We start from the raw sequence: 18375 nt of genomic DNA on the forward strand, positions 1-18375 counted from the left end.
CCAGAGCCGCCACCGCGGACAGATGCCCACCCAGACCCTCCCCTATGGGTTTAGGTTTTGCGGCCGGAGTCCGCAGCTTTGGGAGGGGGGTACTGTCACGTCCTGACTTTAGTTCCTTTTTATGTCTCTGTTTTAGTTTGGTCAGGGCGTGAGTTGTGGTGGGCATTCTATGTTGTTTATTCTAGGTTTTGTATTTCTGTGTTTGGCCTGGTATGGTTCCCAATTAGAGGCAGCTGTCGATCATTGTCTCTGATTGAGAACCATACTTAGTCAGCCTGTTTTCCCATTATGGGTTGTGGGTAGTTGTTTTCTATGTCTGTGTTTTACCATACAGAACTGTTTCGGTTTTCATTTATTTCTCTTGTTCTTTTGTATTCAGTGTTAATTTATATTTCATTAAAATATGGACACTTACCACTCTGCGCATTGGTCCGATCTTTTCTTACTCCTCCTCAGAAGAGGAGGAAAACCGTTACACATACTGTATAACACCTGCCCCATGAAAGTATTTTGGCCAAATTGAAAATGCATAAGATAGTTTTATAGCTGACCCAACACAATATGCCTAATAAGTAGGCCTAGACTACCGTAATATTTGCTTACTGAACTGAGATGGAAGACAAAGTCCCTTCAACAAGTGTGTATTGTGTAAACCTACAGTAGATGGCAGGCTGACACATTGTACAAATAACCCTCTGTATAGTTTCGTATTGGCATTATGTTGGTGTGCATAGAAATCATACAGAAGACTTCCAGTCTTGATAATCTCGCCATTTTAGCACATACAAACATGTGGAGGAAAGGGATGATTGTCTCAGAAACGTAGCATGATGTTACAGGTTTTCATATGTAGATGTAAAGCACCAAACAGACACACAGCCTACTGAAAATGGTCAAATAACATACCGTAACAACACCAGCCGGGGGTAGGCGGAGAGAAGATATTATCTTATCTTAAGATATTTCTCCATTGAAGAGATAAGAGGTTGCAAATCAAAGACTGCTCCGATGGGCTTCTGCATAAGTGATCTGACAGCTGAACTACAACAACTGAGTCTTGCCCCATATTTGTTATGCGTCAGTAAGTGATTGACCACTCATAGGCAGCATTGGAAATGTTAACAGGTTCATGTACACCTGGTCCCAGACAAAGGCATTTTGAAGATGTTAACTTCAATGAATTACTGATATTTCATTAATATAGTTATCAATGTTTAGGAAAGGACTACAGTGACAACCAACATAATGATAAATTAGAATAATTGTTTTAAATGGAATGGAGTAAAGCCTTTTCACTTCACTGTAAGTGGTAAATACAAAAAGATAAGTGATGTTAAACCCAATATCTGTCATTGTGCAAAAGCAGTTTATACATCAATTCAGTCAATTGTGGTTTCCTCTGTACAGTAATGTTAGAACAGCCATATCTACACAATCACATTCAATATTGAATCAGTACTTCAAATCCCTGCTATAGGGACAACAGGAGTGACTATTGACAGGTATTGTTTTGTTAGGCATCCCTGGATACTTCCCTATTTGAGCGGTGAATCTAATGGTTTGCTAGCTGTTGACTGTTGAGCTTTATTCTAGAGCGTGATGGGCTTAAAGAGAAGAAACATATAAGTGGTTTGACACAGTTGCTCGGATGCAAGGCTTGGCAGACAGAGGGGAATTCTTGTCAAGTGGTTGGCTGGGCAATATGGTAGACTCAATATGACAATGCCATGAGGCACACTAGGGAGAAGTCACACCCTTTTTCTGCAGAATACACATTTGGCCATGTTGGTAGCTTATAAGCTATAAGTTAATGTATAGAAATCTCACAAACATAATTATTTGCATGTTAGTGTTAACAGTGTGAAATCATATGTGTTACAAATGTAGTGGCCCTATCACAACCCCCAGTGCCCTTGTCAAGAGGTTAGGACCTCTTGATGTAATGGCTAAGGTGTTTGACTGACAGTCGCAGGTCTGCCAGAAGGCACAAAGCCCAACTAGCAACTAGATTGAACGACACAGGTGTATTGAATCTTTATGAGTTTTGAGCTGGATGTGGCTCTGTCCATTGGCCGTGTTGCTGAAATCGCTGATCCTTGTTTTACCTAGCACTGATTGCGGTACTGTCCAGGTTGCTGAAACATTATTTACGTGTGTGCTGGTTTCATTGCACAACTTGGAGTTACCGTTAGATTTCCTTTATTTTACCTGCAGCCTTTCCCAAACAGTTAGAATAGGAAAAGGGAATATAGCGACCTTAGTATATCTTAGTAGGCCTTAGCCTGTGACATCTTGGTGTAATGGCTAAGGTACCCAGGTTTGAGACACCATCGGGCTATGGCAGGATACATTGAGCAATTTTGCACAACAGGAGGTGTCCTCATAACCCCATGGGGTATATTACACCACAATACTTTTGGTTGTTTTTTTAAATATTCTATTGATTAAATGAGATATACTGTAGGTCTACACTGAACCGAAGGTAGCCTAATGACAATTTATACAGGATGGAAGGCATCTGACTATGACTTCCTTTTGTGAAGTCAGGGGGTATCACCGTTTTTCTGTCATAATTCAAGTCAATTTCACAATAGAATACTGTTAACCAGCTAGGCTGTCACGCAGCCTACTACTCCCGTCAGTGACTGCGGTTGGCAATTTGAGGATTGACTTGAATGCTGATTTGAGGAGAGATCGACAAAGACAGGAGATTAGTGGATTTTTTTAAAGGAAAAAATGGGACGATGACGGATTGTGAGGAGCTGTCCAATTGTTCAAACGCATCTGCTTTATCAGACAGAATAACAATTCCCTCCGTTCAAATCCAGGGACACTTCATCAAGGAATCGAGGAAATATAGATTCAAACAAAGCAAAACTTCTAAGGGTTTTGAGCCGTCGGTCCTCGCACTGTGTGGTATCGCTGAGAGGACGCCCCATAGAGGCATTTGAAATGAATTCAGCACTGGGCCAGGCGGTCAGCAACCCAAAGTCGAGTGATGTAACCGTTTCATGCGCCAAAGGCAAAGAGGAAAAAAAGGGAAAAAATCTAATCAGAGGCTGGAAAAGGGAGAGGGATGCTTTCAGGACGAGGAAAGAGAAACATGATGGTCAAAGAAGTCCCATCTTAAATTCTATACCAGACCATTTATGCACCCTCGGAAGCAAAGCGAATCCGTGTCATTGTGCAGGGGGCAGAATGGAAGACATTACCAAAAACGGTTTGGATTGTGGAATAAAGGGCAGCGCTATTGTTGTGAGGAAGAATGACGACACTGTCACAACGGCAAAGAAACTGAGAACAGAAAAGGTAAGCTTAATGCACGTTTTAAAACATGTAGGCTACCAATCATTATCTTATTATCTTAATTGCCGTGGAATATTTTTTTCAGAAGAAAGGTAGCCTAACAGGATTACTTGGCAGATGTTTTATGCATGAGTAAGGTAGCAGCCTAATAGAGATACAGTTATATCATGGTAATCCTTTATGTGCACAGAATACACACAGCTGTTCAAGAATGCAGTTCCAAGGGCCCAGGCCAGAACATCCCCCCAAAATATAGGCTAAGAATGACAAACGAATATATAATGTACAGTGATGTGGCTACAAAACACGACCACACTATTATTTACAATATATGATGTTATTTACAATATGGACAATGATTTTATAATGAATATAATGACAAGGTACCCTAAGCACACACGCAAGCAGAGAGGTTTTGCATAGCTGTGACATGTGAAAGGCTATAACCAGATGTAAACCTGGGGAATCACCATAATCTCAGACCCATCAGTTGTATCCTAACCCGATTAGTTTATTTTATTAGCATGTCCTCTATTTTGTTTATAATATAACTGAATCTCCACAAACAAAAGGAAGGGAAGTTTCTTCGGGTACTAATTTTTTGTGTATCCTTTTACAGTTTCTGTAATTTATGGTTAATGTTAATGCTATTGGAGTCTGTTGCCCACCATTGATTGTTCTCAGGGAACAGTCCCACACTCCACAATTTTTACCTGAGTCTTTTCATTTGATTTATCTTAAATAGCTTAGTAGGGACACCACAAAGTCCCAACCTACATAGGCAGTTGTTTTTTTTCTAATGATTTAATCTAATTTGTTACAAGAAAAGACGCCTATCTTTCTCCATGACAGATGCCACCAGTAATCAGTGTTTTTCACTCAGCAGCAGGGGAAGTGGAGTGTGTGAACGGTAGCCATCTTTTCTCCCTGCTCTTGGCTATCAGCTCCTCACCGTGCTGCATATTAAATTCACACATAGCCTGTAACAATGAACGCTTGTGTTGCTTTTATGGTTACAAGACAAGGCATTCGTGATGAAGACAAGCCCTAGGTTTTTGACTCATCATTGTGGTCAATGTTTGAGATGTTTGCTGAGTGATTCTGTCTGAGGGAGGGAGGGTACATGACTGTGGCATTGCATCTTGCAATCAAAGCAGGGGAGCATGCATCAGTCTTTGTTTTTGTCCCTTCATAGGTATCTGATCAGACACAAACAACCCTGTAGGAATGACTTCTCTTTCAAATGATGTTATATGCATACATTAACATTTAAAAATTACATAACAGATTTAGTCAGAAGTACAAACATGTTCAGCACTGCATATAAACCTAAATAGCACAAATACATGAATGACAATCTTTTTGCAGTTACAACACAAAGCAATAGTATTGCTTGTTCTTTTTCATTTGTTTTTCAGGTCATGCAGAAATGCTATTTTCATTGAATATTTCATCAAACTGCTGAAATGTGTACATCACTGGTATTCAAAGATACATATATTTTTTTGATGATTAATTGTCAATAGCTGTTTGTAATTTTATGAAATTACCAATAGGCTTTGGAAAACAACACTTTCCTTTGTTTATTACCATCCCTATGATGAACATAGATATGAGATTATTTATGAATTAAAAGTCAGGATGCTTAAAGGCCCAGTGCAATCCAAATTATTTTTTTCTCTGTGTTTTGTATCATACAGTGCCTTGCAAATGTATTCATCCCCCTTGGCGTTTTTCCTATTTTGTTGCATTTACAACCAGTAATTTAAATAGATTCTTATTTGGATTTCATGTAATGGACACACACAAAATAGTCAAAATTGGTGAAGTGAAATGAGAAACATAACACAAAATAAAAAACAGAAAAGTGGTGCGTGCCCCCCCTTTACTATGAAGCCCATAAATAAGATTTAGTGCAACCAATTACCTTCAGAAGACACATAATTAGTTAAATAAAGTCCACCTGTGTGCAATCTAAGTGTCACATGATCTGTCACATGTTCTCGGTATATATACACCTGTTCGGAAAGGCCCCAGAGTCTGCAACACCACTAAGCAAGTGTCACTACCAAGCAAGCGAGACCATAAAGACCAAGGAGCTCTCCAAACAGGTCAGGGACAAAGTTGTGGAGAATTTCAGATCAAGGTTGGGTTATAAAAAAAGATCAGAAACTTTGAGCATCCCACAGAGCACCATTAAATCCATTTTAAAAAAATGGAAAGAATATGGCACCACAACCAACCTGCCAAGAGGGGGCTGCCCACCAAACTCATAAACCAAACAAGGAGGGCATTAATCAGAGAGGCAACAAAGAGACTAAAGATAACACTGAAGGGGCTGCAAAGCTCCACAGCATAGATTGGAGTATCTGTCCATAGGACCACTTTAAGCCGTACACTCCACAGAGCTGGGCTTTATGGAAGAGTGGCCAGAAAAAAGCAATTTCTTAAAGAACATAATAAGCAAAAATGTTTGGTTTTTGCTAAAAGACATGTGGGAGACTCCCCAAACATATGGAAGAAGGTACTCTGGTCAGATAGATTTAAAATTGAGCTTTTTGGCCATCAAGGAAAACACATTGTCTGGCGCAAACCCAACACCTCTCATCAACCCGAGAACATCATGCATGGTGGTGGCAGTATCATGCTTTGGGGATGTTTTTCATCGGCAGGGACTGGGAAACTGGTCAGAATTGAAGAATAGCGCTAAATACAGGGAAATTCTTAAGGGAAACCTGTTTCAGTCTTGCAGAGATTTGAGACTGGGACGGAGGTTCATCTTCCAGCAGGACATTGACCCTAAGCATACTGCTAAAGCAACACTCAATTGGTTTAAGGTGAAACATTTAATTGTCTTGGAAAGGCCTAGTCAAAGCCCAGATCTCAATCCAATTGAGAATCTGTGGTATGACTTAAAGATTGCTGTACACCAACGGAAACCCATCCAATTTGAAGGGGAAGGAGCCATTTTGCCTTGAAGAATGGGCAAAAATCCCAGTGGCTAGATGTGCCAAGCCTATAGAGACATACCCCAAGAGACTTGCAGCTGTAATCGCTGCAAAAGGTGGCTCTACAAAGTATTGACTTTGGAGGGGTGAATAGTTATGCATGCTCAAGTTCTGTTTGTTTTTTTATTATTTCTTGTTTGTTTTACAATAAAAAATATTTTGCATCTTCAAAGTGGTAGGCATGTTGTGTAAATCAAATGATACAAACCACCCCAAAATCGATTTTAATTCCAGGTTGTAAGGCAACAAAATAGGAAAAATGCCAAGGGGGGTGAATACTTCCACAAGCCACTGTATTGTACAACAGCTGGTGAAACGAACACTGTAACATGTGAAACAAATGTGATCAGTGTTATTTTCTGATAGTTTCTGGTAGAAAATTCACTCTATACAGGACCTTCTAATCCGCCTGTTTGCATGGGTGGGAGTTTCGGCTTGCATGATGACATCACCAGGCGGGAAATTGGTTAATAGACCAATAACAAAAAGAGTTCCAAAGCTCTCTCCTAATAACAGCTAGTTTTAAGTTTCCCCTCCCCACTCAAACCACTCCAAGACAGTCCTAGTAAAATTCTTGCTTGAGAATTTTTTTGTTGTTGCTAAAAAGCTATATAATTCTTATGATTTTATTGATGGAAAACTATTACAGTAAGATACATAGAAATGATTTGATATTGATGTAAAAACGGCTGCTTTGGGCCTTTTATGTTGATAAGTCAGAGGTGATATTTGACTCCTCCTCCTTTCTGTAGGTGGATTCAATGTTTACAGTGCCTGCACCCCCGCCACCCGGCCCTCAAAGCCCAATGTCCAATGCCCCCTTCTCTTCACCCATCTCAAAGCAACTTCTGGTGAGGACCAGATCCATAGGAACCAACACACAAGATGGAGGGACAGACACCGATTCATGTCTCCCTGGCCCTTGTCAGCCAGGCACCAGTGTCAACCTGGAGGGCATTGTGTGGCATGAGACTGAGGAAGGTGAGGATTCCATTCCTCCAGCTCTCCTAAAATTTCAGCATTCCACGATGTGGTCCAGCATGTACATGATTGACCATGAATGAAAGGCTGGTACAGTCGCTTATATCAGTGGGCATAAAACAGTTAATTGACGGTAATATTATTAACGGTAAGCCAGTATTAATAATTATCATCTGATCAAAGGTAGGCCTTAGCCTTGCGGAGATGTAAACATAACCGTATTTACAGTAGCCCAAAACCGAGAGGCTGGATTTAATCTACTTCACTGAAGAAAGCAACATTGCTGGCTCACTTGAGTACTAGAGTGTCACTTATAAAACTGAATTTGGTCTTTGCACACGGCCAACAAAGTGATTTGTGAGCTAGAAAATGCTTTTGTATTCAAGGCTGGTTTTAATTAAAGGATCTCTGCTGATGTAACAGTGTAACAGACCATGAGAGAATTCATCTGATGTGTGTTCTGTTTTTAAGAGGCCTATTATTCCTGTAAAACTCGGATTTGAAGAGAAAGGCTGTTGCCGTCTTATTTGGAAGCTATGCCATGGGACCTCCCTAGTAAGACACCTTAGCGTTTGAGGGCTGCAGAGATGCCGAGTGCATATTGATTAGGCAAATGCTAATTGCAGACCACCATCTTAATGTCCCCGACTGTGAGCTAGATTTTGATGTATGCATATCAAAATGCAATTGAGGGGTTTGATTTTATTTTCAGGAATGTTGGTTAATGTATATTAATTGAAAAACACATGTTGTGAAAGAGAGAGTTGAGTTATTTTTGGGGGGCTAGTGAAAAGACGGACATGATTTTGTTTGAAATACTGAACATTGCAAGGTCATTTTATTTTAGAAACAAATAATATATATCCACTCCAAACAACAGAACTCCAGTAGAAAAAGTATCCCGATTGGGTTTAAAACAGTTACATGTAATAAAGTATCAATCCATAAATAAATCCATATTAAAATAGTCCTTTGTTTGAACTATATTGTACAAATATAACATTAGTGATTTATTGTATCCAGGGGATGAACAGTGTATATACACTGTGTGTTTTCCTTTTGGAAAGATTTTACAGGTTTCTTTTCATTAGGATAAATCAATCTTTTTGAATTGCATTCTATACATTTTAGGGAAGGATTTAAGGAAGAATAAGGACATTGAAAGTCGTTTGCATTAAGTTGCTGATCAAGGTTGGATGGATGGATTCTTATTGTTTGAGTTACACTGCCCGCCAGGGGTTAGCCTACATTATTTTATTTAACTAGGCAAGTCAGTTAAAAACAAATTCTTATTTACAATGACGGCCTATCCCAGCCAAACCCTAACCCAGATGACGCAGGGCCAATTGTGAGCCGCCCTATGGGACCCCCAATCACGGCTGGTTGTGATACAGCCTGGAATCAAACCAGGGTCTGTAGTGATGCCTCTAGCACTGAGATGCAGTGGCTTAGACCGCTGCACCACTCGGGAGCCCCCTAACCCAAATTGAATGCGATTACATTCCTAAGTGTGGAAAAAATATTTAGAGAAACGTAACTTATGATTGGACAGACAAATATCATGGAAATGATTCACAAAATGACTCACTTTCGCACCAGCTGCGAAAACCATATGGAACGTTCCATCCACCTGGACAATGGATATAGAGCATCTTGGGGGGGGGTAAACGAGTGTGCTGGATATCACATTTAGCAATAAAACACATTATAAAGCACACCTAAACTAAATGTTTGAAAGTTTGATAACAGCCATAATTCATGCACATAGAAAGGGACCCATGAGCATTAATTTCAAATGACAAAAAGCACATATGAAAAGTTGGCATTTATTGTGTTTTGGACATAAACCCTTCAATTGCAGAGCTCATTCAAATTGTCACAACAACAAGACATTTCGGTTTACAGTTCACAGATTTTAGTGTTTACTTTCAAGAAAATTAGACTAGAATCCAAACTACTTTATATGGCTATTTGCCAAGGCAAGATAAAGGTGTAATATGTTTTCATACAAATCACTTCTGTAAAAGCATTTGAATATACACGGTACAGTGAAATAATAATGTGCAATATCTATTTGATTCTAGAATATCTTCATTCTCGACTTTTGGTTGTCTTGGAGAAATCACAGAGGGCGATTGGCTTTTAAAATGTTATTCATTCTTTGTGTAAAAAAAATGTAAATTACATAATTCAGCCTTCTTCGTGCTGTGGTAAGTACAAGGCTGTATCCCACATTGTACTCTATTCCCTATATATAGTGTACTACATGGGCCCTGGTCAAAATAATTGCACAATATAGGGAATAGGGTGCCATTTGGGACATAGACCAAGCCTCCATAAAAGCCACAAAAGGAGGATCCCATCTATCAGTCTGATGTCATTTAATCTGATAAAAAGTTATCACAATGCCATCATGGTTGTCAACTGGACCTCCATCCATGCCACAGTTCAAAGCACATCATTTTAAAATCTCTTTAATGTAACATGCTCCTTTTTGCTTTTTGAATTGTAGGTGTCCTTGTAGTCAATGTAACATGGAGAAAAAGAACCTATGTGGGGACTCTTTTGGACTGTACCAAGCATGACTGGGCACCACCCAGGTAATAATAAATATTCATCATTTGTTGTATTGTATTGAAAAATAGTATATGAGTAGCCTATTTTGTTTTAGCCTTTTCTGTTGCCAAGAAAGCTGTCAGTGACTATGTTTGTTGCATGTCATTACCATTGTAAGTATTCAATAATGAGTACTTATGTAATTTTTGATGGATTTGATTGATTGATTTTATTTCCGTGTCATACACCAATTTTGTATGGTTTACTATATATACACTACCATTCAAAAGTTTTGGTTCACTTAGAAATGTCCTTGTTTTTGAAAGGAAAACATTTTTTGGTCCATTAAAATAACATCAAGTTGATCAGAAATACAGTGTAGACATGTTAATGTTGTAAATTACTATTGTAGCTGGAAACGTCTGATTTGCAATGGAATATCTACATAGGCGTACAGAGGCCCATTATCAGCAACTGTCACTCCTGTGTTCCAATGGCACGTTATGATAGCTAATCAAAGTTTATCATTTTAAAAGGCTAATTGATCATTAGAAACCCCTTTTGCAATTGTTAGCACAGCTGAAAACTGTTATTCTGATTGAAGAAGCAATACAACTGGCCTTCTTTAGACTAGTTGAGTATCTGGAGCATCAGCATTTGTGGGTTCGATTACAGGCTCAAAATAGCCAGAAACAAAGAACTTTCTTCTGAAACTCGTCTATTCTTGTTCTGAGAAATGAAGGCTATTCCATTCGAGAAATTTCCAAGAAATTGAAGATCTCATACAACGCTGTGTACTACTCCCTTCACAGAACAGCTAAAAATGTCTCTAACCAGAATAGAAAGAGGAGTGGGAAGCCCCGGTGCACAACTGAGCAAGATCACAAGGACATTAGAGTGTCTAGTTTGAGGAATAGACGCCTCACAAGTCCTCAACTGGCAGCTTCATTAAATAGTACCCACAAAACACCAGTCTCAACGTCAACAGTGAAGAGGCGACTCCGGGATGTTGGCCTTCTAGGCAGAGGTCCTCTGTCCAATGTCTGTGTTCTTTTGCCCATCTTAATCTTTTATTTTTATTGGCCAGTCTGAGATATGACTTTTTCTTTGCAACTCTGCCTAGAAGGCCAGCATCCCAGAGTTACCTCTTCACTGTTGATGTTAAGACTGGTGTTTTGCGGAACTATTTAATGAAGCTGCCAGTTGAGGACTTCGAAGGCGTCTGTTTCTCAAACTAGACACTCTAATGTACATGTCCTCTTGCTCAGTTGTGCACTGGGGCCTCCCACTCCTCTTTCTATTCTGGTTAGAGACAGTTTGTGCTGTTCTGTAAAATTAGCAGTACACAGCGTTGTACGAGAACTTCAGTTTATTGGCAATTTCTCACATGGAATATCTTTAATTTCTCAGAACAAGAATAGACTGACAAGTTTAAGAAGAAAGTTCTTCTTGGTTTCTGGCTATTTTGAGCCCATAATCAAACCCACAAATGCTGATGCTCCAGATACTCAACTAGTCCAAAGAAGTTTTATTGCTTTTTTAATCAGTACAACAGTTTTCAACTGTGCTAAAATAATTGCAAAAGGGTTTTATAATGATCAATTAGCCTTTTAAAATTATAAACTTGGATTAGCTCACATAACGTGCCATTGGAACACAGGAGTGATGTTTGCTGATAATGGGCCTCTGTACGCCTATGTAGATATTCCATAACAAATAAAATGTTTCCAGCTACAATAGTCATTTTCAACATTAACAATGTTTTCACTGTATTTCTAATCAACTTGATGTTATTTTAATGGACAAAAAATGAGCTTGTCTTTCAAAAACAAGGACATTTCTAAGTGACCCCAAACTTTTGAACGGTAGTGTATATATATATATATATATATATATGTATATATTTTCTTCTTCTAGATTTTGTGAGTCACCATCCAGTGACTCTGATCTGCCAGGTGGCCGTGGCCGTGGTAAAAGGATGCGACTGGCCATCCCGGATCGACCCTGTGTTGAACCTGGGCTTGCCAAGGTCCGAGGGCTGCCACATAAGAGCCGTGGTGGGGGCATTCACAGCAAGGGCCGAAGAGGGAGCCTTAATCTGATCAATAACTGCAGAACACCTCCCTTTTTCACAGTTGAGGAGATCAAGCCAAACTCCATCCCATCTGGGAAGAGGAAAAACAAACCACCGACTGATCTGGATTTGAGTTTAGTCACAGATGACATGAAAAATGGAAACGGGAAGAGGATCCGTGCCAAGTCCCGGAGTGCTCCTTCCACTCCACAGGGAAAGTCGGATCCTACCTTTAACGATTCGGCATGTACCTCTCCCATACTGATAGACTGCCCCCATCCTCACTGTAACAAGAAATACAAGCATATCAATGGGCTGCGGTACCACCAGACACATGCACACTTAGATGTGGACCGGAAGCCAGAGTTTGAGGCTGAGATTGAGGACAGACTGTCTGACTGTGAGGAGTCCCTCAGTAACATGACTTTCGACTGCTCCGATATAACCAATAGCTCATCAAAGAAGCCCAGCCCCCTATATAAGGTTTCTACAATAGGGTCTCCAAAAAGCAGACGATTAATGTTCAATAGTGATCATAGTCCCATGGCAAATTCTAAAATGAGGAGGAATTCGTTGATCAAAGAGGGACTCATTGATGACTTGAGTAACTTGCCAATCATCTCGAACATGACTGTGGTACTGGAAAATTGCCTTGTTACTGATAGGAACTCCTCTGTGGAGATGCCTAAGCTTGAAGCCGAGGGTTTGATCGATAAGAAGGGAGTGTGTGATAAAGGGAAAAAGGTTAATGGGAAAGTTGAGAAGTGTTCATCTAAATCTAGAACCAACAGGCCTATAGCTCCTGCTCCCCCAAAGCTGATTGCAATCCCCAACACTGTGTTCTCCACTAACACAACAGAAGCCAACACACAGCAGTCTTCCCCATCAGTAGCTGTTGGTGTCACCACAACAAAGAACCTCTCACTTAAACCCATCAAGCCAAAGTTAAACATCATGGTAGAGCCAAGTCTGGGTAAAACAACCCTAGTCACTTGCAAGGAGACCAGGAACAAAGACAAACGAAGATTAAAAGACAAACACAATAAAGACACAAGGACCTCTAATGGCGATAGCATTCAACTAAAGATGGACGAGGGAAAGGTGGTGGGAAAAGAACCTTCTGGAAGCCTTCTGAAAGAGCACTTGAGCAAACAAGACGTCATGAACAGTCTAACGGAGTCTCAGGAGAGTAGAATGGCCAGCATCAGAGCTGAAGCTGACAAAGTGTACACGTTCACTGACAACTCTCCTAGTCCTTCCATAGGTAGCTCTTCAAGACTGGACTGTGGCTCCCTTGAAAGTGGAGATGGCACCACCACCAAAACTAACAGCCCGGCATACTCAGACATATCGGATGCAGGTGATGATGGGGGTTCAGACTGCCGTTCAGACACTAGGTCCAAAAGTCCAAGGTCCATCTCAGCCTCTGAGATGAACTCAAACAACAATCCCAATCTAAATCCAAAGACTCCTCCAGCTGCATCTATTCCTGCAGGGCCTGTCAAAGACCCCCAGTCTCCTTTTTACCACGGATATGACCCCTACTATATTCAGAATTACATGCAGACCGGCCAGTCAAACACAGCTGCTTTCCATAAGACCTCCACCCTTCAAGACAGTAAATGCAAAAAGGAGGACAATGAGGGGAGAAACACCCCAGAATTATTTGATTCGAAGAAGACTGATGTCATCAACTCAAGTGCGCAGTCCCAGCTTCAGATGGCGATGACACAAACACACACGGCTCTTGCCCAGTCCTTGTACTACGGCCAGTATGCACGAGGTCTTTACATGGATCAAAAACTCTTAATTGCATCCAAGTGCTGTGATCAGCAGCAAATCACCAAGCAGAGAGGTGGTCAAGCAAACCGAGAACCAGATGAGTTGAAACACATTATAACCTCGACATCTGTATTATCTAAGGGGATAGACTCTGTGAAAACGTGCTGTGCCAAACCTGGGCTCTCGTTTGCAGAAATGGATGAGCGACCCCAGACTCTGACCACACAGCCACAAGGGAAGCCGATGCTTGTCAATATGACTGAAAACCAGGGACTTGTCAAAGACAGTGATGAAATGAAATCATCCATGAATCCAAATAATCAGACAGATCTGGACTCAAATGTATCATTTTCAAATGTAAGTTTTTCACTCTGTCTTTAGCTATTTGGATGTTGGTGTGTACGACTGTTGTGAAGTTCAGATTGTCAGATTGTTGCATTATGTAAACCTTTAGTCCAGGTAAAGGCTGTTTATGTGGTACTGTAGATGTCCTTTTGCCTAATATTTTCAAGAAGACAGGATTAGGAAGATAAGTTTTATTTTATCGGTCAAATCTAAGATGGCCATACTACTAAAGGACGTAACCCAATTTTAGATGTAAATGTAAACATTTAACATAAGTAGCTAAAAAAGGAACATTTAAAAAGAAAAGTTGGTTTTGATACAAATGTTGAATTTGCAGTTGATTGATTGACTTGTCAATTCACAAACTGGGATTACTGGTATTCAATTAAATATTAAGAAAACCCATCACAAACAACACTTTTCCTCATCGATTTAGCATGCAGAAGTCCAATGCTGGTCCCGCCCAAATCAATCCAATAATGTGGAGCAGCAAAGTGAAGAGCTTAGCCAGAGCTCAGAGGAGTTAAATGCTGACATGTCTAAGGAGTGGGAGATGCCCTCTGAGCCAGTGACAAAGTTGGGAGTAGAGCTCAGAAAGGCCACGAACCAGAACGTCACCACATCAGACATAGAGGACTGTGATAGGCTAGAGGAGCAGCAGCCAATAGGGGTCATGTCTGAGGAATCACAGAGTGCCAGGGTGGCTGTATCACCAGCGATGAACCCCCAACAACAACCCTATATCCAGTACCAGCATTCCTACCAATACCTACAGATGTGTGACCCCAGCAACAACTCTTACACGGTCAAGTCACCCACCCTGATGCATAACTACCCACGTAAGTCTATATGGTTGGAGAATTGATGACTACAATGGGCAATAGAAACTGAAATTGAGTTGTTTGCGTGAATTGTTTTGCTTCATCATATTTTGTGTATTTAAGATTTTGGATTATATCACGTGTTCAAGATTCATGCCAAGTTTGTGTCTTGTTAAAGAGATTGCTATTTGGCCTGGCATTGTGAATTAATTTATTGAAGGGCTGTTTTCTAAATTGTGTTTTGTACTGTACATATTAGGTTTCCACTATCCTCTCTATGGGAAAACAGCAGGCAGAGAGGAGTCAGATTTGACTCAGAACAGCCGTAGTGTGAGCAGTAAGCCAGCCAGTGAGTCTACTGCCCTTGAGCTTCTGCAACACCACAATCTGCCATACCATGGCAAATCCCCTGTGGTGAGTGTCCATCAAGTATAGGCAGAATTGAGGCTGAAAAATATAAAACAAAAGGGAATCCATGAAATGAACATGCATCAGTTTATGGCGGAAGAGAGAGGAAATTGAAATGAGCATCTGTGAGATACGAGCCCTATTGCAAGTGTGATCTGTGACATGCTGTTGAAATTATGATATTAGTGTGCAATACATACTGTATATACAGTACTACAAAGACATGTTTGAGTAAAGAATCACCCTTTTTGTCAATAGCCTGGTGAGAAAGGATCCCTTGAAGGAGAGAGAGAGACTGACCGGGAGAGGAACCATGTTCCCTTTGCCAGGCACCTTCACACTCATCATCATACACATCTTGGAATGAGTTACCCACTCATGTCTGGGCAGTACGACATTTTCCAAGGTAAACAAACGTTTCCTGAATTATTGAAATGTAAAGTGAACTCTATTAAATGTTCTTTACTGTGGGAGGTAGGTATTGTATATAAAATCATTCTAAAAACAAATAAGATGTTCATGAACTCTGCTTCTACAGATAATGAAGGGAAGAAGTAAAACCATGTGACTGGCTCACATGAGGATATGAAGATGATTTACAGGCATCAATTCCATGGTGTTATATTCATAGCCTCTATGGGAGGCAGAGACCAATTTCATTTGCGATTTAATCAATATTTTATAAGAGTCAGAGTAGTGGTATTGTAATATTGGTGGAGATATGTATCAAGTAACAAGACTTAAGTATTTTGCATTTGGATGCCTGTCTGAAAACACACGTGACAAACCCCATAGTGTCATAGAATCAGCCATAAATTGCCATGCTACAAAGTTTATATGCACATGTATCGTAATGTAAATCATATGGTTGAATGTACTGAAATTTGTATTATCCCAATGTTTTTTTACGTTGGGAAACTGCAATTGAAGTGCAAGAGTCTATAAAGTGGTCCTCCCAGTATTACTTAATTACATTTGTATACTGTACTTAACTGTAGCCACTTGTTGATTGTATTGTCTTGTGTGAGAGTAAATCTTCACATTTTACCAGTGCCATAGAACTGTGGTGTATATATTCTGTATAGTTACATGACATAGTATTAAATGCTTATTATTTATGTTTGTTTTAATTTCAATGCATTGTATTGTGATTTACATTACAGCACATTACTTGCATAGTTCCAGTGGTTGTTCTATTACTTGAATATTGCTACAAACTCTGTTTACAAGTATTGACATCTCTAGAGAAACTCTTCAATGAAGTTGCATGATCAGTGTAATTCACACAGTGTATCAAGTTACTTTGGAATCAATTAAACATGGAAACTGCTGTTGCTTTTTTATACTGTTTATGCCTTAATTCATATGTGTGGCAATCAGAATTAAAGGGTGTTTATATACACCTTATGTGTTCTGTCTATTTTGTCCTTAATAATGCCCATGCACTATACACTCTCTTCCAGGGCAGAAGGTAAAACAAGGGGGCTTGTGTCAGGGGGCATCTGGAAATTTGACAAACTTTATTACATCCCTGTTAGTGAGCATTTCTACTTTGCCAAGATAATCCAGCCATCTGACAGGTGTGGCATATCACGAAGCTGATTAAACAGCATGATCATTACATAGGTGCACCTTGTGCTGGGGGACAATAAAAGGTAAATCTAAAATGTGTAGTTTTGTCCAACATTTATGTAAAATCTTTGAAATTGTTGCATGTAACGTTTATATTTTTGTTCCGTATACAGTGCCTTATTAAGAAAGGATTCACACCCCTTGACTTTTTCCACATTTTGTTGTTACAGCCTAAGTAAAATAAAAATTTAGATTGTGTGGGTCAGTGACAAAAACACACACACTTGAAAGTGGAATTTCTTTGACATTTTTACAAAAAAATAAAAAATGAAAAGCTGAAATGTCTCGAGTCAATAGGTATTTTACCCCTTTGTTATGACAAGCCGAAATAAGTTCAGGAGTAAAAATGTACTTCAGTCACATAATATGTTGCATGGACTCACTCTGTTTGCAATTGTGTTGAACTTTTTTTTCAATGGCTACCTCATTTCTGAACCCCACATACAATGATCTGTAAGGTCCCTCAGTTGAGAGGTGAATTTCAAACAGTTTCAGCCACAAAGACCAGAGAGGATTTCCAATGCGTCACAAAGGGCACCTATTGGTAGATGTGTAAAAACAGCAGACATTGAATATCCCTTTGAGCATGGTGAAGTTATTAATTACACTGTGGATGGTGTATCAATACACACAGTCACTACAAAGATACAGGCGTCCTTCCTAACTCAGTTGCCGGAGTAAAGGAAAACCACTTAGGGATTTCACCATGAGGCCAATGCAGACTTTAAATTAGTTACAGAGTTTAATGGCTGTGATAGGAGAATGGATAGATCAACAACATTGTAGTTACTCCACAAAACTGACCTAATTAACAGAGTGAAAACGAAGGAAGCCTGTACAGAATAGAAATATTCTAAAACATGCATCCTGTTTCTGTAAAAATATGGCAAAGCAATTAACACTTTTTATTCAGGACAACAAGTTATGTTTGGGGCAAATCCAACACAACACATTACTGAGTACCACTCTCCATATTTTCAAGCATAGTAGTGGCTGCATCATGTTATGAGTATGCTTGTAATTGTTAATGACTTTGGAGTTTCAGGATAAAAAAAGAAACGGAATGGAGCTAAGCACAGGCAAAATCCTAGAGGAAAACCTGGTTCAGTCTGCTTTCCACCAGACACTGAGAGATGAATTCACCTTTTAGTAGGACAATAACCTAAAACACAGGGTCAAATCTACACTGGAGTTGCTTACCAAGAAGACAGTGAATGTTACATTTTTTACTTAAATCTACTTGAAAATCTATGTCAAGACCTGAAAATGTTTGTCTAGCAATGATCAACCACCAATTTGACAGAGCATGAAGAATTTTGAAAAGAATAATGGACAAATGTTGACCAATTAGTGTGGAAAGCTCTTGAAGATGTTTCAAGAGAAGGCCCAGATGCAGACAGTGTCAATGTAACAAAAGTTTATTTCTAGAACAGGGGGCAGGCAAAACGACAGGCCAAGGGCA

At 39.7% G+C, this 18375-nt stretch overlaps 1 protein-coding gene across 1 annotated transcript; it reads left to right on the forward strand.

The window, feature by feature from the left end:
- Positions 1-2505: 2505 nt before the first annotated feature.
- On the forward strand, positions 2506-16684 carry znf608 (zinc finger protein 608). Its single transcript, XM_064974600.1, is given in 9 exon segments — positions 2506-2926; positions 2928-3309; positions 7067-7295; positions 9808-9895; positions 11769-14064; positions 14489-14891; positions 15133-15287; positions 15540-15687; positions 15820-16684. Coding segments are annotated over 9 exon segments (3903 nt in total). The 5' UTR covers positions 2506-2744; the 3' UTR covers positions 15840-16684.
- Positions 16685-18375: the final 1691 nt, after the last annotated feature.

This window comes from Oncorhynchus masou, chromosome 1 (genome assembly GCF_036934945.1).
Source record: "Oncorhynchus masou masou isolate Uvic2021 chromosome 1, UVic_Omas_1.1, whole genome shotgun sequence".
NCBI lineage: Eukaryota > Metazoa > Chordata > Actinopteri > Salmoniformes > Salmonidae > Oncorhynchus > Oncorhynchus masou.